The sequence below is a fragment of the Chiloscyllium plagiosum genome, chromosome 7, assembly GCF_004010195.1.
Source record: "Chiloscyllium plagiosum isolate BGI_BamShark_2017 chromosome 7, ASM401019v2, whole genome shotgun sequence".
In the NCBI taxonomy this organism is placed as follows: Eukaryota; Metazoa; Chordata; class Chondrichthyes; order Orectolobiformes; family Hemiscylliidae; genus Chiloscyllium; species Chiloscyllium plagiosum.
In genome coordinates this window covers 116918455-116940256 of record NC_057716.1, presented here as the reverse complement: position 1 = coordinate 116940256, position 21802 = coordinate 116918455, and the positions used below count along the sequence as shown (strand labels likewise).

Genomic DNA, 21802 nt, shown 5'->3' with positions numbered 1-21802 from the left:
AGTCTGACCTATCACCCTCACTTTGACCTCTTTCCACCTATCACATTTCCGACGCCCCTCCCCCAAGTCCCTCCTCCCTACCTTTTATCTTAGCCTGCTGGACAAACTTTCCTCATTCCTGAAGAAGGGCTTATGCCCGAAACGTCGATTCTCCTGTTCCTTGGATGCTTCCTGACCTGCTGCGCTTTTCCAGCAACACATTTTCAGCTCTGATCTCCAGCATCTGCAGACCTCACTTTCTCCTCATACCTCTTTATAGTCAGGAAAGAGAGAAAAGGGCCAGAAGAATTTTGATCCAGCAATGCACTTCAGTTTGATTTATGTTATCATGTTCATAAGCAGCTATCTTAGCCCATAGTCCTCTGTGATTTCTTAGTGGAATCATTTCTGATACTTGGTATCACGAGATTACTTAAGAAATGGGATAAACAAAATGAATATTGCCGGCAGTGGGCCATCCACCCACAGCTAGGAGGGTCCATCTTTCAATCTCCAACTGGGGCTCTGTTGACTCATTCTGGCCTGACTACGGTATTAACAGAGATCTGATCAGGGCAGAAGTGGCTGAAGCTACCAGGTATGAATTCAGGGCTGTAAGAGGCTCAGAAGAGCCCGGTTTCATTTACCACATAGTCCCTGTCAGAACCAGGTAATTGGACGTGTGTCTGGATTGTGCCAGTAGCCCACAAACAGCCGTAGGAATCGATCAGCCTCCCGGCTGGCTGACTTTTCAATCTACTGTTCATTGATGTAGTGACACTGTTCAGCCCAAGATTTTGAATGCAGCCCCATCTGGAATTTGGGCACTGTGCTCAGCACTGCTCCTGTTGAAATAGCCAAAAGGTATTGTGCAGATTTTGTGCAAGTGAAGGGCAAGTTAAAAAGCAGTTTCACTATTAATCCCATACTGGAGCTTTATCATAAGCATTTGGTCCATGCCTTCCTTGTCCCTCACAGTCTCCTAGGAGAAACAATAAAACTTTGGGTCATTAAAGGCAAAATGGTAACTTTAAGCCTCACTTCAGCACATCATCTTGTTGTCACTTTGTTGTTGGGACACTGACAAGAAACACCTAGGAGCATTATACAATGTTGAAGGTGCTATCGAAAATCATGGTGGGGTTTGTGGCTGCTGCCTTTATACATGGAGTCAGCTACTGTAAAAGTAACCTGAAACTATAGAGTCTGTCATTACAGCCTGACACCATTTATTGCATTCCCTCGCCAGTGCTCAGTGCTAAATGAGAAGCTGGACTCGCTGCTGCAGGCTCTGAGTGATGAATCGCAGACCGTGACCAGCCACCACTGCACGACACCGCCCATTGCAGAGGAGGAAGGAGAAGAAGAGGAATTTAGTGAGGAGTCCTCATCTGAGAGCAAGGAGCAAGCACTGGAAATGATCTCAGCTAGGTCTTCCACGCAAACGTTCTACAAACCAAGGGAACAGCTTATGCTTCGGGCAAATAGTCTGAAGAAAGCAGTGAGGCAGATCATCGAACAAGCAGAGAAAGGTACAGCCTGCTGAAGCCCCTGCATGCTTTCCAGTTACTTGTTTACTGTCCATTTATCCAAAAGCAAGGTTATATTTTGCAAGTTACAGAAATAAGAGTTTTCTTTGTCTTTGGAAATAACAAAGAACTAATTAATGTCAAGTTGACTGACAGATACAGTCAATATTCAGATATCTTCAGTGTGAATGCTATTTCATCAGCCAATGCAACTTGCTTTATCTTAACTTTTGATTTGTGTCTTTTATGGAATAAACATGAATAGAGATCACAATATTGCAGAAAGCTGAGAGGAGAATAATAAATGTGCAGGATTAAAAATATCTAAGACGAAAGCAAAGAGAGGGTATGAGAAAATATTGGTTAGTGAAGTCAAATAAACCCTAAAGACGTTTTATAAAAAGCATGCAGATAATGAAGGAATTTGTAGGGTTGGTTAGAAAACATAAGAGTAACATAGGAGTGGTAGAAGAATTGGGCATGGTTCTCGATGAATACTCAGTGTTTGCCTTCATGAATGAAGGAACCATGAAGACGTTGCAGTTCAGAACATAGGAAATAGGAATAGAAGTCATCCGTTTGGACCATCAAGCCTGCTTCATTGTTCAGCTGGATCATGACAGATATTCTAATGTCAATGCAAATTTCTCATGCTATCCCTATATCCCTTGATGTCTTTAATATATAGGGCGACGTGATGGCTCTGTAGGGTGGCATGGTTGCTCAGTGATTAGCACTGTTGCCTCAGCGCCAGGGACCAGGTTCGATTCCAGCCTCGGGCGACTGTCTGTGTTTACCCTGGCATGTTTACCCTGCGTCTGCTCCGGTTTCCTCCCACAATCCAAAGATGTGCAGGTTCGATGAATTGGCCATGCTAAATTGCCCTTAGTGTTCAAGGATGTGCAGGTTAGGTGCATTAGTCAGGGATAAATATAGGGTCCGGGAATGGGTCTAGGTGGGTTACTCTTTGGAGTGTCAGTGTGGACTTGTTGAGCCGAAGGGCCTGTTATCACACACTAGGGATTCTATCTAGAAATGTATTGATCTCTGTCTTGAAAAACTGAGGAGAAGGAGGTGAAATAGTAGATGGGATAAAAATAGCAGAAGACGAAATATTGAGAGGTTTAGCATATTTGGAAATGGATATGTTGCCAGGCTTGGACTAAATGTATTCCAGGCTATTAAGGCGTCGACAGGTGTTTATAGCTGGAAGACTGTTTACAGTGGGATTCCAGAGGGTTCAGTACTGGCTCCTTTGTTGTTTGTGGTGTATATGAACAAGTTGGACTTAGAGGCAGGGAATGTGATTAAGACTTTGCAAATGGTTAATAGTGAGGAAGAAAATTACTGACTGCAGAGTGTTATCAATTGGATATCATGTGGATAGAAAAGTTGCATTTACAGTTTATTTAAGAAGAACATGCAATTAAAGGAATTGTTCAATAAATGGTAGATTGCTGAGACATGGAGGAACAGAGGGACTTGCAAGTGTGCATCCATAGATTCCCGATGGTAGCTTGATAAATCATTAAGGTGGTTCAGTAAACATCCAGATACTTTATTGGTTAAAGATTAGAATATAAGAGCAGGGAGATTATGCTGCTGCTGAGCTTTGACTAAGGGTCCGTTAGACTCGAAACGTCAGCTCTTTTCTCTCCTTACAGATACTGCCGGACCTGCTGAGATTTTCCAGCATTTTCTCTTTTGGTTATGCTGGAGTTGGAATACCAGTTTTGACCATGATAGTAGTATTATAAACTGTTCTAGTAACTGTGTTACAGGACGTACATTGGTACAAGAGAGGATACAGGGCAGATATCAAGGTGGCTGCCAGAAATGCAGGATTTTAGCTATAAGGAAAGGTTGGAGTCTTTGGAACAGAGACAACGGAGAGTTTTTGAGGTGTGTAAAATATTGAGGGGATCTAGGGTAGACTGTAAGGATCTTATTCCCATGGCAAAGAGGTTACTATGTCGATTGATCAATTGGGAAAAAAAGATTAAAGGGAGTTGACAATTTCTTTCCACGCAGAAGAGTGGTGATGTTCAGTTGGGAGAGAATGTTTTTTTAATATACAGCACATGACACTTTCTTCCTCAGTGAGTCTACATAAGCTAATAGAAAAAAAGACACAAGTATGTTTCTCCCTCACTACTTGAAAGGGTCACAGAGGCAAAACTCCCACCATACTTAAAACATGATTACATAATACGTACAACACAGAAACAGGCCATTCAACCCAATTAGTCCATATCTGTGTATAGACTCCTACTGTCTTTCTTTATTAAGTTTACCATCATAGCTCTCTCTTCAATTCTCCCTTATGCTTGTTTAGCTTCTCCTTAAATACAAAAATGTTATTCAACCACTTGCTGTGATGCTAAGTTCTGCAATAACATTCTTTGGGAAAGAAGTTTCTTCTGAATTCCTTGGAGAATTTCTTGATGCTTATTTTATATTGATGGCTTCAATGCTCTTCCTCAGAAGAAGAAACATTCTTTCTAAATCTACTCAATCAAAATCTTCTATAATTTCAAAACCTGCTACGATACCGATGAATCAAAGTTTTTCCAGAGGAAAGAGACCCACCTTGTCAATCCTTCCTTGATTTGTAAATCACCCATTTCTGGCATCCAACCTGTAAGTCTACTCTGCACTCTCCAGAGCCTCTGTATAATAGGGCAACGTGAACCACACATAGTTCGGTACACGTCAGTTTATCCCTGTCACCATAATGCCTGGTGATTGGTTTGTTGTTTTATGGCCTTAGTAAATTGTGACACAACCTTTAGTGATTGATTTCAAGATCCGTCAGTCTCCCGAACCACTGAAACTCTCACCTTCAAGTAATGTGATCCCCCTACCCAATATGTACCACCACATACTTAGCTGCATCAAACTTGATTTACCAATTATTTGCCCAGAAGGACCAGGGAGGGAGAGAGGAGTTAAGGGGTGAGAGTTAGAGGTGGGAGGGGTGAGCAGGAGGGTGGACAAATTGGGGCCAAGGGGGTGGATTGGGAGAGAGAAGAGGTGAATGGGCTGGTCACAGAGGTGGAGCAGAGGGCAAGGGAGAGGGCCCGAGAGGGAATGTTGAACAGGGTTGAAGGGGGCAAGTGGACATTAAGTGCAATGAGTTAGGGGGAGGTTTTAGGACCCACTAGGTTTAAAGCAGTCATGGAGTTATTCATATTACAATGGTAGATGAGGAATGTTTATTATTGTACGTTACCATTCAGCACACTATTTTTCAGGAACACATTGAGGTGCTAAATTCAGGTTGCTGTCAGAAATGGCTGTACAATAATGCAGGGAATCCAGTTCCACTTCAGGAGTCAACCTGAGCAGCATCATATATTCCCAAATAAAGCAAATAACCTCCCGAAGAATATGAGGAGCTGTCTTCACAATGTTGTCATTTCTGCAGCATCCCCCCTGAGCTCTCCATTCCCCAGCATGTAGACTTCATTTTAGGAAATTTAATGTATTTCTTTCACGGGCTTGCAATATAGCTTTTATACAGTATGCCGCTTTTTCCCATGCTCTTTGACTCCATGCTACTAGTTTGGCATTTTTGTACTTGTATTTCAAGAGAAAATACAAACCAATCTGGATTCACTTCCAGGCAGATAAAGTTGAAAGGTAGAGATATTCTATATTCAACTTGTTTCGAACCTTTGCAAAACCACACTGTTTGGATTTCTGTTTTACATCAAGCATAGAGAAGCCCTGGTGAAAGGCAGCAGTGCTAACCACTGTGCCACCGTGCCGCCCACGAATATATTCTATATTCAACTTGTTTCGAACCTTTGCAAAACCACACTGTTTGGATTTCTGTTTTACATCAAGCATAGAGAAGTCCTGGTGAAAGTAAAATAAAGAATTACAAAGATGATATCAGACTGAAAGGTTATTACTATCAGGAGAGATTGAAGTGGCTGTGACATTTTTCCAGAGAAGATAGGTGCTCCAAATTATAAGAGTGATGAACAGAGCTGACATTAGGAAGAGCTTGGAGATAGTGAGGATTGCAGATGCTGGAAAGTCAGATTCAATGAACAGAGCTGACATTAGGAAGAGCTTGGAGATAGTGAGGATTGCAGACGCTGGAAAGTCAGATTCAATAAAATGTGGAGCTGGAACAAGCACAGCAGGTCAAGCAGCATCAGAGGAGCAGGAGAGTCACAAGCAAACTGGAGGAAGAACACCTCATCGTCCACCTCGGTAGCTTACAACCTTATGGCCTCAACATATAATTCACCAGCTTCCAAACCTCCTCACTCCCACCTCATCCCAGGTCCAGACCTCCTTCTCCACCCTGCCCCCTAGAGCTGACTTAACCTGTCCATCTTCCTTCCCACTGACCAATCTCAATCATCTCCTACCTGCATCCACCAATCACCATCCCTCCTACCCTTCCCCCAGCCCCACCCTCTCCCTCTATTTATTTCTCAGCCCCTTTCCGCCTCCCCAGTCCTGATGAAGGGTCCTGCCCATAACGTCGACTCCCCTGCTCCTCTGATGCTGCTTGACCTGCTGTGCTTTTTCCAGCTCGACATTTTATTGACTCTGACCTTGGGAAGATAGTCCCGCTTAAGGCAGGTTGAAACCTAGAGGTCATGAACAGAAAATTAATTCAGTAAGGAAATCGGATGAAAGTTCTTCACCCAGAGGGTGTTATGACTTTTGAATGGCATAGATGAATTGAAAGGAAAATTATACACCAAATGTGCTTAAGAGCAAGAAGAATGGGATGATACTTGCTCAAATTAGATCTGCTGGGAAGTGCTTCATAGGTAATGGAACTGAATGTGCAGCTGCTGACTGCTGATGACATAGAGACAGATGGGAAGATAAGTTGTACAAGTTTGCAAAGGGATGTAGTCAGTTTCAACAAATGAGCAAAAATCTGGCAGACATAGCATAATATAGGAAAATGTGAACTTGTCCACTTTGGCAGGAAGAACAGAAATGCGGCATATTATTTAAATGGAGTGCCATTGCAGAACTCTGTGGTTCAGAGGAAGCTGGGTCTGCTGGTACGTGATGTGCAGAGTTAGTATTCAGATAGAGTGATTAGGAATGCAAATGTAATGTTGGCCTTTATTACAAGGAGGATGGTTTAAAAGTAGGAAAATGGTGCCACAGTTGCACGGGGCCTTGGTGAGATCCATACTTACCTTGGAATAAATATAATGATATCAGAAGGAGCTCAGAGAAAGTCCAGTTGAATGATTGTAGATGAAATAATGTCATCTTATGAAAAAAACGTTGAACCAGTTAAGTCTATACCCACTAAAATTTATAAGAATGAGTTGTGACCTTATTGAAACAGGTTCTGACATTAGTTAAAACAGAAGAGCTCATTTCTCTCAGAGGGTTATTAGTCTGTGGGTTTCTCTCTCCTAAAGAGTAGGAAGCCAAGGATTCTTGTGAGTTGGGGGGGGGGTGCGCAGGTGGTGAGCACGATGACAGGAATGTGGAGTGGACGTCATAATCATATCATCCAAGACCTTACTGAATGACAGACCAGGCTTGAGGGGCTGAATAGACGTGCTCCTGCAGTTATTCTTGTGTGTTCTTACCTAACCAGTGGCATCGACCAGCTGGGCCAATCCACTTGTTTTGGTGCCATAACTTCTTTGTGAAGACTGTTTGTCCTGAATTCTTTTCCCACAATAATTTGCTGCCAGCTGCTATTTCACTTGCTGCAAGCAAGTTGCTTATTTAGGAATCCCTCTGGACTGGCCTTTAACAGTCCCAGGTTTAGATTAGGAAGAAGAGTTCCTGTGAATGGAAGAAAGTAAGGACTGCCTTTGCAACAGAAATGTTTTGTCATCCACTTGTCACCATCCTGGAACTGTCAAATTTGAAGACACATTAAATATTGAGTTAATGGAGACTTTTCTGCAATAATGTGCCATGTGAAATATAGGTCTAAATGGATCAAACCTGCTGTGGCCCAGGCAGTTAGAAATTCTGTTGATGTATGACTTCCTATATTTGTTGTAATGCTGCCAATTGTTCATAGAGAAAGAACTAGAATTGTTTCCTTGAATGAAGAATTCCTTCACCATTAGTTTTGTGCAGTTATTTAATGTAGATTGAACAATGGCACCATGTTGCCGGTAATGCTTTGGAATAAGTTGATGGTTGTTGTAAATTTCTGAGGCTCTTGAGTGTGTGGAGATTTGGCTGAATGGTATTTTGTAACAACTGTACATCTCAGACATTTCGCAATTGTGAATCGCAGCTCCTGCACTGGATGTGTGAGGGGAATGAGCTCTGAGCACCTTGAGTTTATCCTGACTCCACCTCCGTGCATTTCTGCTCTTGTTCTTACAATGTCTCACATTGGGGCTATTATTGGAGTTCGAAGCCACTGAAGCATTTCAGCAGCTGAGTGATGAGAAGAGGATGCACGAATGATAAAATATAGATGTCTGCAGCTATAGATAGAGCTGTTCAGAAATACCGGTCAGAACTCAAACACTGAGTACAGATTGTGCCCTTTGAGGGTGTACATGAGTTGGTGATAGTTGGGGGACACTGGGAAACTGCACAAAGGACAGCAACGTTCATCGGAGTGAACTGCTGATAGAAAACTGCATGGGCCTCAAAACAGACAAACCTTTCTCAATTCCAATCTTTTACCTTTTTCTTGTGCACAGCCAAGTTTGCGAGGCACAAACTTGTGGGTTCGGTGAAAAAGATGAGCTGACATGGACCAAATGGCTTCCTCATTTGGATTTATCTTGTGGTACAATATTGAGAAACTTTGTTGTATTGCTTCCTCTTTTACCAGATGTCTCCCCACACGATATCAAGACTAGATCATCAGCCTGAGAGCACACTGTACCAAAACCACTGCCATTTTATTCCCAGTGAGAAGCTTTGTGAGTTTTCACTATCCTCGAGCTCTGATGTTACAAATAATTACCAGTTGTGCAAATATAACTCCACTCCTCAAACTTACTGTTTGTTATGGCCCGTCATTCTAAAATTTAGAAGAGTCTATGCTCTTTTTCCCAGGAATGTAAAGGCTGAGGGATGCTGTAGGTAGAGGCTTTTAAAATTATGAAGGAATTTAATACAGTAAATACGGAGAAGCTGTTTCTATTTACTGAACAAGTTTGAAACTAGAGAAGTAAACATATGGTAATTATTAATAAGTTATACAGGTTATTGGTTAGGCCACTTTTGGAATACTGCATGCAATTCTGATCTCCCTGCTACAGGAAAGAAGTTGTGAAACTTCAAAGAGTTGGAGGGTTTGAGCTATAGGGAGAGGCTGAATAGATCGGGGCTATTTTTCCTGGAGCATGAGGGGTAACCTTATAGAAGTTTATAAAATAACGAGGGGCATGGCTAGGGTGAATAGCCAAGTCATTTCTCCTTAATGGGCAAGTTCAAAACTAGAGGGCATAGGTTTAAGGTGAGATGGGAAAGATTTAAAAGGGACCTAAAGGACAACTTTTTCATGCAGGTGGTGTGTGTATGGAATGAACTGCCAAAGGAAATGTTGGAGGCTAGTACAATTACAACATTTAAAAGGCATAGATTAATTTAGGATATCTGGTTGGCATGGACGAGTTGGACTGAAGGGTCTGTTTCCATTCTGTACAACTCTGACTCTAATTGAGAAGTTCAGAAGAAACTTGACCTGCGAATTGTTGGAATGAGATATATGATACCACGCTGAATGGGTGAGACAAATAGCGAAAATGTATTTCAGGTGAAGCTGATAAACGCATGAATATAAAAGGGTGAAAATAAATGGTAAAAAGATGCAATTAAGTAACATGGTTTGTGTCAAGCTTAGACACTAACATGGACCTGTTGGGCTGAATGGCCTGATGCGACGTTTTAAGTACTTTGAGAATAAAAGTCATAACCGGGCCTGTAGTTCATTGCTTCACTCTGATCTAATGGTCATATAAGCTGCTTTCTGACAGCATTCACTGCTTGTACTTACTGTCAGTACTGTCTGTGTTCCTGTTTATGTGTTTATTGATGGTTCTTCTTTGTAGTTGTGGATGAACAGAATGCACACACTCAAGAGCAAGTTGAAGTGGAGCTGAAAAAGGAAATTGTGGAACACTTGAAGGAAGAGGAGGAGGAGGAGGAGAAGGAGGAGGATGAGACCAAAGAACCTGACGTGCAAGCAGGTATGATTTGTTCTTCTCTGCCCAGGTTCCTTCTTGGATGAGGAGCTCATCCACCTTGAGTTGATTGTTATAGCTGTTTCAGAGCTTTTCTCACAGAGAAACTGAATTCAGGTAAAATCTCATGGGTTTAACACCACTGATCACTGGTTATTGGGCAGCCCTGGTCATCCAGCATCAGTTTGTAGTGTGCAATGTGTGTGGACACATGATCAAAAAAAAATACAAAGTCTGAGCTGTCCCCTGCAGTATCTGAGCTGTCCCCTGCAGTATCTATCAGTTTCCCTGCAGCATCTGAGCTGACCCCTGCAGGATCTAGCAGTTTCCCTGCAGCATCTGAGCTGACCCCTGCAGTATCTAGCAGTTTCCCTGCAGTATCTGAGTTGTCCCCTGCAGTAGCTGAGTTGTCCCCTGCAGTAGCTGAGTTGTCCCCTGCATGTATCTGAGCTGACCCCTGCAGTATCTGAGCTGACCCCTGCAGTATCTAGCAGTTTCCCTGCAATATCTGAGCTGTCCCCTGCAGTATCTGAGTTGTCCCCTGCATGTGTCTGAGCTGTCCCCTGCGGTATCTGAGTTGTCGCTTGCATGTGTCTGAGCTGTCCCCTGCAGTAGCTGAGCTGTCCCCTGCAGCAGCTGAGCTGTCCCCTGCAGCAGCTGAGCTGTCCCCTGCAGTCGCTGAGTTGTCCCCTGCATGTGTCTGAGCTGTCCCCTGCAGTATTTGAGCTGACCCCTGCAGTCGCTGAGCTGTCCCCTGCAGTCTCTAACTGTTGCCCTGCATAGCACGGTAGCGCTCTGGTTAGCACTGCTACCTCACAGCGCCAGGGACCCGGGTTCGATTCCAGTCTTGAATGGTTGATTGTATGGAATTTTCACATTCTCCCGTGTCTGTGTGGGTTTCCTCCCAGATGCTCCCATTTCTTCCCTCGGCCCAAAGATGTGCGGGTTCAGTGAACTGGCTATGGTAAATTGCCCTGTTGTGTACGTGACTAAGCCATTGGGGTTATTGGTATAAGCTCTCGGCTGGGTCTTGGTGGGATGCTTTTTGGACAGTCAGTCCAAACTCCGGCTGAGTGGTCTTTTTCCACACTGAAGGGATTGTACGACTCCGTTAGTATCTCGCTGTCTTGCTGCAGTGTCTGCAGCCTCCATGTCTCATTGCTCTTCTGCCTTGAGATTAGTAGTTTCCCCTGATTGTCCTATGGGAGTCAGTAGTGACTTCAGTTTGATGGCCCTAAATTTTGAACTTATTCGCTTTTGAAAATACCTTCCAAATCTGAACTAAAAAATTCCCTTATATCATTCTCCACTTTATTTTTTCTGGAGTAAAAATGCGTAGCCATTTCAGCGTTTCTTGAAGCTTCAGACTTCTCTTTATTGTACCTTTCCTAGGGCCTACATCTCTATCGTGGACTCCTCTCCACTCTAACCTCTCCAAGTCTCCTTTCTAGGTCTAGAAGGTTCTCAAACTCCAAGTCTCTATGAACCTATACTAGCTCCCTGCTCTCGGACGTTATCCATTTTCCTCAGTATGCCTTCTCCTACTCCTGTACAATTACCACTTCACAGGAAATTTGCTTTATTGGCCATATCTTAGAATCTGAGTTGTTGCCATGTGCTGACTTAGAGGCCCTCATTCAGGTTGTTACAACATATAATATGGAGACCAGAACTGGTCGTAGTATGTTATTGTGGTCTAACCACGTTGTTTTAGCAAGTTTAGCATAATTTTTTCTGCATTTCATTTCTATTCCTCCATAATTCAAGCTAAATTTGGTACAATCTTGGCTTGATATTCATGGCAAATAATCACTATTTCCCTACACCTTTTATTTTCCCTGCATGTGTTGTTTGGAGGCACTTGTCTGTGTGCCCTTTTGGGAATCTCCTGAGTGGCATAAAAATACCTTGAATGATTTTACTCTTGCATTAAAGTATAGCTTGGTCTAGCTGAGCAAGTTCAGGTTAAGTTTTGGAATTAAGGCACTGAGAAAGTGAGGACCGTAGATGCTGGAGTTCAGAGTCGAAAGGTTTGGCGCTGAAAAAGCACAGCAGGTCAGGCATCAACCGAGGAGCAGGAGAATCGACGTTTCAGGCATAAGCCCTTCATCACCTTATGCCCAAAACGTCGATTCTCCTGCTCCTTGGATGCTGCCTGACCTACTGTGCTTTTCCGGCACCACACTTTTCAACACTGCTTTACACAGCCAGCACAAGGTGATGGCCATGACCTAGTGGTATTATTGCTGGACTATTATTCCAGAAACTCAGCTAATGTCCTAGGGACGTGGGTTCAAATCCCATGGCAGATGGTGGAATTTGAATTCAGTAAAACAAAATCAGCGATTAACAATCAACTGATGACCATGCAGCCATTGTTGATTATCAAAAAAAAACTCAGCTAGTTCGGAAATGTGTCATCCTCACCTGGTCTGGCCTACATGTGATTCCAGACACACACAAATGTGGTTGACTCTCAACTGTCCTCTGTAATGGTCTAGCAAGTGTAACGATACGGAGGACGAACCCCTGTTAGTTAGGGGCAGCAGGTTGGCTCAATGATTAGCACTGCTGCCTCACAACGCCAGGGAACCAGGTTTGATTCCAGCTTCGGGCGACTGTCTGTGGAGTTTGCACATTCTCCCCGTGTCTCCATGAATTTCCTCCCACAGCCCAAAAATGTGCAGGTCAGGTGAATTGGCCATGCTAAAATGCTCATAGTTGTAGGTGCATTAGTCAGAGGGAAATGGGTCTGGGTGGGTTACTCTTCGGAGGGTCGGTGTGGACTTGTTGGGCCGAAGGGCCTGTTTCCACACTGTAGGGGATCTAATCTAAAAACAAACAACTAGAAAAGTTCACTTCGCCTCGTAATCTGTTAAAATGTAAGTGAGTGACAGAGAACTCCTAAATTCTACTATTTAAAGAAAAAAACCTTTTTTTTCTAACTCTAATAGTGAACATTAAACAAAAACTATTCACAAATTCAAGCCCCCCCTTTTCTTAACTACTTACTATCTGATCCTAACTCTAAAATAATATGCTGTTCCACTAATACACTTAGGAAACATTACATTAACTTAATCTCGAGACCACACAGTCTCTGTCTTCTTTGGAGTTTTCACTCTTCCAGCTGCTGATCTCTCTGGGTTGTCTTTCTTTTTTACTGCAGTGTGTTTCACACGAAAAGGAACCTTTGATAGAGAGTGTTTTCTAATTTCTTCGCTGGGCAATTGCTGTCCGGCCCTGATCAATGGCAGTTGATCTTCCTCTAATTTTCAAAATGCCGCGTTTCCTCCGGGTGCTCCGGTTTCCTCCCACAGTCCAAAGATGTGCAGGTCAGGTGAATTGGCCATGCTAAATTGCCCGTAGTGTTAGGTGAAGGGGTAAATATAGGGGTATGGGTGGGTTGCGCTTCGGCGGGTCGGTGTTGACTTGTTGGGCCGAAGGACCTGTTTCCACACTGTAAGTAATCTAATCTAACCATATACCCCCCGTGACACATTAGTTTCTTATAATTTGATTGGTTTCCAGATGTAAAAACAATAAAATTCAAGTACCTTTGGCTTCTGGTATACTGGGCATAATTTAAACTAATTAGTTAAATTTAGGTATCCATTTAACAGCTAATTGCTACATTTTGGATGGGTATATGAATAGGAAGGGTTTGGAGGTATATGGGCCAGGTGCTGACAGGTGGGACTAGATTGGGTTGGGATATCTGGTCACATGGACTAGTTGGACCGAAGGGTCTGTTTCCGTGTTGTATATCTCTTTGACTCTATGACTCTATTTGGAACAGCCTGACCTTTAGCTGGCAACTGTGGCTGTACTTTAAATTCAGAAAAGCACTTTCTATCTTCAAGTGACCATACATGCTTTCAACTTCGTAACATAAGCCACTCAGTTATATCGATTGCCACAAAATTCCAACAAATCAAGGAACCACATGGATCACCTGGCATCAACCTAGGTACCGGAAAAGACAATTGCTGCAACAGCCCTGACAACCCTGCAAGGTCCTCCTGACTAACCTTTGGGGCTCGTGCCAAATAGGCAAGCAACAGCCATGACGTGATTGTATTCATGGAATCATACTTTACACACAATGTTACAGACAATGCCATCACCATTCCTGACCTGTACCACCGGTAGGACAGACCAGCAGAGGTGATGGCACAGTGAAATACAATCAGGAAGGAGTTGTCCCGGATGTCTTCAACATTGACTCTAGACCGCATGAAGTCTCATGGTTTCGGGTTAAACATAGGCAAGGAAACTTCCTGCAGATAACCACATACCATCCTCCCTCCGCAGATAAATCAGTACTCCTCTATGTTGAACAACACTTTGAGGAATACTGAAAGGTACAAAATGCACTCTGGGTGGGAGACTTCAATATCCAGCACCAAGAGTGGCTTAGCAGCAGCGTTACTGATCGAGCTGGTTAGGTCCTAAAGGACAGTGCTAGACTGGATCTGCAGCAGGTGTAAGGGAACCAACAAGTGGGAAAAACATACTTGATCTCATCCCCACTAATCTGCTGTTGCTGGTGCATCTGTCCATGACAGTATCAGTAAGAGTGACCACCTCAGTCCTTGTGGAGTGGAAGTTCTGCCTTCTCATTGACAATACCCTCCATATTAAATGTGACATAGTTCAAACAGATCCAGCAACGCAAGACTAGATATCTATGAAGTGCTCTGGGCCAGCAACAGCAGCAGAATTGCACTCCAACATAATTTGCAATCTTATGGCTTATCATATTCCCCATTCAACCATTACCATCCAGCCAGGGGATCAACCCTGGTTCAATGAAGAATGCAGGAGGGTTTGCCAGGAGCATCAAGCACATCAAAAAACAAGGTGTCAACTTGGTGAAGCTACCAAACAAGTTTACTTTTGTGCAAAATGGTACAAGCAGCACGTGATAGACCAACAAATTTAAGCTCTGCAGTTTGGCCACATCCAGTCGTGAATGGTGGTGGACAAGTATACAGTTCACTGGAGGAAGAGTCTCTTCAAATATCCCCATCCTCAATGATGGAAGAGCTCAGCACATCGGTGCAAAAGGGAAGGCTTAAGCATTGACAGCAATCTTCAGCCATAAGTGCCACATCTCGGCCTCCTCCAGTGGTCCCCAGCACGATAGATACCAGTTTTCAGCCAACTCTGGTCCCTCTACATACTATGGGCCCTGATAGAATTCCAGCAGTCGTACTGAAGGTTTGTGCTCCAGAACTTGCCGCTCCCTTGACTAAACTGTTCCAGTATAGTTACAACACTGGCATCTACCCTACAATGTGGGAAATTGCCCAGGTCTGTCCTGTATGCAAAAAAGGGAGAAATCCAACTGGCCAATTACTGCCCCATCAGTCTACTTTTGATGGAAGGTGTCATCAACAGTGGTATCAAGCAGCACCTGCTCACTGATACCCAAGTTTGGGTTCCACCAGGACAACCTCACTCCTGACCTTGTTACAGTCTAGGTTCAAACATGGACAAAAGAGCTGAATTCCAGAGGGGAGTTGACAGTAACAGCCCTTGATGTAAAAAGCACATTTGATCGAGTGTGGCATCAAGGAGCCTTAGTAAAACTGGAATCAACGGGTATCGGAGGCTCACTCTGCTGGTTGAAGCCATACCTGGCACATATGAAGATGGTTGTAGTTGCTAGAGGTCAGTCATATCAGCTCTAGGACATCTCTGCAGGACTTCCTCAGGGTAGTGGCCTAGGCCCAACCATTTTCAGCTGCTTCACAATGACCTTCCCTCAGTCATAAGGTATGAAGTAGGGATGTTCATTGATGATTGCACAGTGTTCAGCACCATTCACAATCCTCAGATACTGAAGTAGCACATGTTTAATTGCAGCAAGATCTGGACAATTTCCAGGCTTGGGCTGACAAGTGGCCAGTAATGTTTGGGCCACGCAAATGCCAGGCAATGACCATCTCCAATTAGAGACAATCTAACCACCACCCTTTGGCATTCAGTGGTGTTGCCATTACTGAATCCCCCACAGTCAACATCCTGGGGGATTACCAGTGACACAGAAACTCAACTGGACTTTCCATATAAATACAGCAGCTAGAAGGTCAGAGACTAGGAATACAGTGGCAGACTCTCCAAAGTCTGTCCACCATCTTCAAAGCTCAAGTCAGGAATGTGGTGGAATACTCGCCAGTTGCCTGGTTTGTAGCAGCTCCAACATCACTCAAGAAGCTTGACACCATCCAGAGCAAAGCAACCCATTTGATTGGTACTGCATCCACAAGCATCCACGTGCTCCATCACTGCCACTCAACAGTAGCAGTGTGTACCATCTTACTTTCCCCACTGCAGAAATACACCAAAAATTCTCAGACAGCGGCTTCCAAACCCACAACCACTTCCATCAAGAAGGATAAGAGCAGCAGAAACATGGAATAATCATCACATGCCAGTTCCCCACCAAGTCACTTACCATGCTGACTTGGAAACATATCAGCATTTCTTCACTGTCATTGGGTCAAAATCATGGAATTTCCTTCTTAACAATATTGTGGGTCAACCTACATTATAAGGACTACAGCGGTTAGTGTAAAGTGTAATAATAAAAGTGCAATAATAACTAATAAACAGAGTGTAATTTAATAGGTTGCTGATTATTGATTTATTTCATGTTGATTGAAAATCATTTGTTGCTTTTATTGTTTGGTAATATTCAGTAGCAACAGTTCATAATTCTAATAACCCAGTATTCTGTTGGTTGTTTCAGCTCTGCAATCTGCTCAAAGATCCCCTCCAGAGAGACGAATCCATCGCACTACCACTTCATTCACTGGTCCATTCACAACCTCACAATTGACTGCGAGCAAAGAAAATCTTCCAGTTCTGAACACCAGAATCATCTGCCCAGGTACTTAGCATTCTGACACAGTAGAGACATTCCAGAAGGTGGAAATAATACTGTTGTAAATTAATTACTCTGGTGGTACCAGAACAGCTTCAGTTTTCCTCCAATAAGTGGATAATTGAGTCAGTCCCATGGTACAGAAGTTGAGATTCAGTGTTTTATGACCTTCCGTCTGCATACGGGTTAAACCTTGGATATGGCTTCTTGTCACTGTTCACAGAATGGAGACAGTTGGGTGATTTGCCTGCAAGTCATATCCAGACACCTGGTGTAAATGTAAGCATGCCAACTTTTTTTACTTTAAAGAGCTGTATATGAGGATTGTTAACCTCTGTATCCTCTTCTTTGATCTGTGCTACCACGAGTCAAAGTTCTGTGTTTGAAAGCTTGCCTGATAAAATTTAGTTGTATAGATTCTTCCTCATTTACAACCTAAAGGAATGTTTTTGTATTACTGCAGGTTTGCGAGCTGGACTTGCTGCCTCCATTGCTGGAAGCTCAATCATCAGCAAAATGTTACTTGCAAACATTGATCCTTTTGGAGCAACGCCATTCATTGACCCTGACCCAGATTCACTGTAAGAAGCACGCTTCATTATGCTAACTGTTCCTCATTACTGCTTTTTCTACAGTTACAATTTGAATTATTGTTTTCAAAGTTGTCAGTTCTTTTTTGGAATAATATTGTGTTATGTACCAGGCCAGAACCCCTCAAGACATTTCAAGAACGTAGCCCAGACCCTAAAATGCTAGTTGTTTTAAGCAGGTGTAATGTGGATATTCCAGGAGGGATGCTGCTGATCAAACCACTTAGTTTTAAACAAAACAGAACTTGTATACAAGATTACCGAATGAAATACAAGCAAAAGAATACAAGATATCTCAATCTATCCGAAAACCCGACAGAGTATACCAACTTAATGATGCTGTTCCACATACTTGTAAGAATCACCATAAACATCCCTTGGCACAGAAGGTAAAATCAAACACAGGGTCTTACGGAGAGATGTCAGAGAGAGAGTACCAACCTGGACCTGCTTCTTTGCGTCTAGCAGCTTCTTTCAACACTGCTGCAGAAAACCGAATCAAACCAGAGAAAACCTGAGCTGGCAGAACTGGCCACTCGTCTTTCCTTGTCCAAGCTTTTTTTTCAAAAACTTGAAAGCCTGTTGCCTGAGGTATTATCTGTTAGCGATAATCAAATTGGCTCTAAAACCCTTCAACTTAGACTTTTTGGAGTCTGCCTTTTACGACCTCTCTGAAAAAATCCAAGGACAACATAACCTTGTTAAAGGAGCAGCTTTGTCAAAGCTGTTACTGATGAATATGTTAGCGTATCGTGACAGTGCAATTTTTGCTTATTTATTTTACTTTCTATTTGCAGAGAAGGTTATACTGAAAAGTGTGTTATGAACAATTATTTTGGAATTGGATTAGATGCAAAAATCTCTTTGGAATTTAACAACAAACGTGAGGAGCATCCTGAGAAATGCAGGTATCTACATAGCTTTCAACTTTTTATTAATACTGGGATATTGAGTAAAGAACAATGGCTTGTAATGCAGGACACCACACTATATCACAGAGCTATATTAGAAAAGCACACAATTGTGGTCAGATACTGGCAACATGAAGATTGCTGGAAGATAGAGGAACTTAGTGAGCAAAGAAGGTTCTACTGAAGATCTTTGTTCTGAGTAAGCACATTGGTGGGCGGCACGGTGGCACAGTGGTTAGCACTGCTGCCTCACAGCGCCTGAGACCCGGGTTCAATTCCCGCCTCAGGCGACTGACTGTGTGGAGTTTGCACTGTGTCTGCGTGGGTTTCCTCCGGGTGCTCCGGTTTCCTCCCACAGTCCAAAGATGTGCAGGGTCAGGTGAATTGGCCATGCTAAATTGCCCGTAGTGTTAGGTAAGGGGTAAATGTAGGGGTATGGGTGGGTTCGCTTCGGCGGGTCGGTGTGGACTTGTTGGGCCGAAGGGCCTGTTTCCACACTGTAATGTAATCTAATAAAGTGTCGCGATCTGTCCTCCCTCGGGGAAGTAGGGAGCTTGACAGAAGAAAAGGTGTAACAAGAAGGATATATACACATCATCCAGTTAGATCTCCACAGTAATGAAATAAATCTTCTCAAAACTCGCTAAGTAAGAAAACAGCTCTTGTAGAAGTCATTACTAGCATACTACGTGAGTGGGATAATGGTGAACTGTCCTTCCTCATTCTTATCAAGCTGCATACGTGTCATTGTCCCTAAACTGGCTCGGCTCATCTGCTAAAACTCTCACCCATGTCTTTGCAAGCTCAACTTTTGAGTGTTCAAACATGCTTGTGGGTAGTCTCCCAACATCTACCCTCAGTAAACTTGTCATCATCATAAACTCTGCTGTCCATGACTTAATTTGCAACATGAATCATCTCTCTGTTCAAACTAACATACATTGGCTTTTAGTCAAGCAATGACTTGATTGTAAAATTTTGATCTTTGTTTTCAAATCTTTCCACAGTCCTGCTCCTCTCTGTCTCTAGTTTCTTCCAAATACTGCTAATAGAGGTTGACCTTGACTTAATGTGCAGAGACCTCCTGATTGAAGGTTATCTCCCCTTATTTGCCAGTCAATCACAATAAACCTCCTGGATTTGCACTGAATAGCAAGGCAAGACGAAAGTAATACGAGCATGATAGCTCTGGCTGAAGGTAAAGCAAGACAATACAAAGAAGGGATGCCCTTAGCATCCAGGTAGGCTTAGACTATGACAGTGAGGGAAGAGCCCCGGGATGCAATCTAGTCTGGTCCACGAGCTGGCTGAGTCCCTGAATGCACAGAGTCCTACTGCAGTTTCAGATGCCAGCGTCCATGGATGTGGAGAGCATGTGGCTGGTGCTCATGGAGCACGCATGAGATGTTGGTTCCACGTGTTCAATTTGGAGCTCCTTCAAAGCAAGCAGGAAGCTCATGTAGCTGCTCAGATTTCCACACTGAGAAAGGCAAGCTTGGTAAAATAGGCAATTTAATTTTAATGAGTCAAAGGGCGGTTAACAGCCAGTAATCTCAAGCAATTCACAACTCACCGCTACCTAACAAGAAATCCACATATACGTAAGATGCAGCGAGTTGTTCCTGATATTGAGATAGGCTTCATCGAACTTGTCACACGATTCTGCTTTACAACTGATTATAGGCCCTGATAAGATTTCGTCCACCAATTATATTACAAGGTCTAGAAGAGGAAACACCCCAATGTAATGGTAATAATAGAAGAAAATAATTGTATTATGGCAGCAAGGTTGGGTAATGTAAGACAGTAGTACTGTTGGAAAAGAGAGAACCTGTATTTTTATAGCACTTTTCATGACTTCAGGGGCCCAAAGTGCTGTAAAATTAATGAAGTAATCATTGTCTCTGTTGTGGTGTAGGAGAACCGAGTACGAAATGCCAACTTAAGGGTTATAAATAGGAATAAGAGCCTTAGTGGCTAACGATGTCTATGTGAGGACAGGAATTGATAGAAATAACAGATTGGAGTAATAATTTCAAGGAGAGTTTTTATCAAGTTTTGAAGAGTTGAAGAGTTCGACTATGTTTCATTTAAAAGGCATCTGGATGGTATATGAATAGGAGGGGTTTGGAGGGATATGGGTCAGGTGCTGGCCGGTGGGACTAGATTGGGTTGGGATATCAGGTCGGCATGGACGGGTTGGACCGAAGGGTCTGTTTCCATGCTGTACATCTCGATGACTCTATGACTCTATAATTGAAGAGATGGTGTCAAAGTGGTGTGTGTTGAATGGCATGCGTATCGAGAAATACACAGTAACTCAATCTTTTACTGAAGCTGAGAGCTTGGAGAATTTGTCACTGTTGACATGGATGGATCATGGCAGCTAAAGCCAAATGGAGCAATGGTTGGAAATCTGTTATCAAATGATGCAAGTTAAAATCAGAGAGGAAAGTGAGAAGAAATGATCAGTTCCTTGGTAAGAGAATGTTACAAAGGAACAGAAGAGGATCGAAATAAGTTGCAAAGGATGGCCAAAAGTATGGGCCAGGTTTGATCATGGCACAATGAAAGCATCACTAATAGTGAAATTGAGAAGAAGCAAAGAGAAGAAAGAGGAGCTGAGGGGGTTCAAACTGATCAGACTAGATTAACTGAAGAAAGATATAATATAAGAACTGATCTTGAGAGCTGTTTGGTATGAACCCCTGCATTGCCACTTGGCCTTACCTCAGATATAGCGGCTACATGGCAGGAGAGTGAAACTGCAGCAGGAACAAGGCAAGGAACAAATCATTTCTGAGATGATCCCAAAGGACCAGTGCTGGGACTTCAGTTGTCTATGTAAATGATTTGGATGAAGGGATCAGATGTGGGTTTGTCAAATTTGCTGCTGAGAAAAAGGTGGCTAGAAAAGTAAATTGTGAAGAGGCCATAAGAATAAAGCAAGAGCATATAGATAAATTAAGTGAATGTGCACAGATCTGACAAAGCAGGAAAATGTGAAACTGATCACGTTAGCAGGAAGAATGAAAAAGCATACTGTTGAAATGGTAGGAGGTTGCAGAGCTATGAGGTGTAGAGGGATCTGGATGTCCAAGTGCATGAATCACAAAAAGGTAGTGTGCAGGACAGCAGGTAATGAGGAAAGGTAAAAGAATGTTCTTTATTGCAAGGGGAATTAAGTAGAAAAGTAGGAACTCCTACTTCAGATATCCAGGACCATGATGAGACCACATCTGCAATACTATGTACAGTATTGGTCTCTTTATTGTAACTGCATTGGAGGCAGTTCAGAGATATTTTACTGATTAAAAATACAATTGAAGGGGTAAGTGATCTACTCCCATCCCTATCTGATATGTTCATATGCATGTTTGTTTTTACAATGACTTCTTGTACAAGTAGAGGGATATGACTTTGACATCTACTATAAAACTGGTACTGAAATGCTCACTTTAGATGAGTCGAGCAGATAGGCAAAAGCTGAACATGGCTGCACGCGTTCCAGTGAATTTTCAAGTCAACAGCATGGATTTTGAGGTGGAAGATGTGCTCAAAATTGATCTGTTTCATTTTGAATGGATGTATGTAACCAGCTTCAATCGGAAACTGCTAATGACCCAAGTGAAGGCACTGTGGAAGGTTATCTTCGAGGGGTGACCTGATAAAATAAAAGGTGCCAGATAATCTCAAATGCTTTCAACCTATTGTTGATCTCAGTATCTAATGAAACATT

The 21802-nt window shown here is 42.9% G+C and overlaps 1 protein-coding gene across 9 annotated transcripts in view; it reads left to right on the top strand.

The window, feature by feature from the left end:
* Positions 1-21802, top strand: part of dgkh (diacylglycerol kinase, eta) — a 566607-nt gene that overhangs the window by 442642 nt on the left and 102163 nt on the right. For all 9 annotated transcript variants that reach the window (XM_043694440.1, XM_043694442.1, XM_043694441.1 and 6 more), the window contains 5 exons: positions 1229-1511; positions 9539-9676; positions 16428-16568; positions 17026-17143; positions 17950-18060. In XM_043694440.1, the coding sequence (XP_043550375.1) occupies positions 1229-1511; positions 9539-9676; positions 16428-16568; positions 17026-17143; positions 17950-18060 (791 nt within the window). The remainder of the gene's footprint in view (positions 1-1228; positions 1512-9538; positions 9677-16427; positions 16569-17025; positions 17144-17949; positions 18061-21802) is intronic.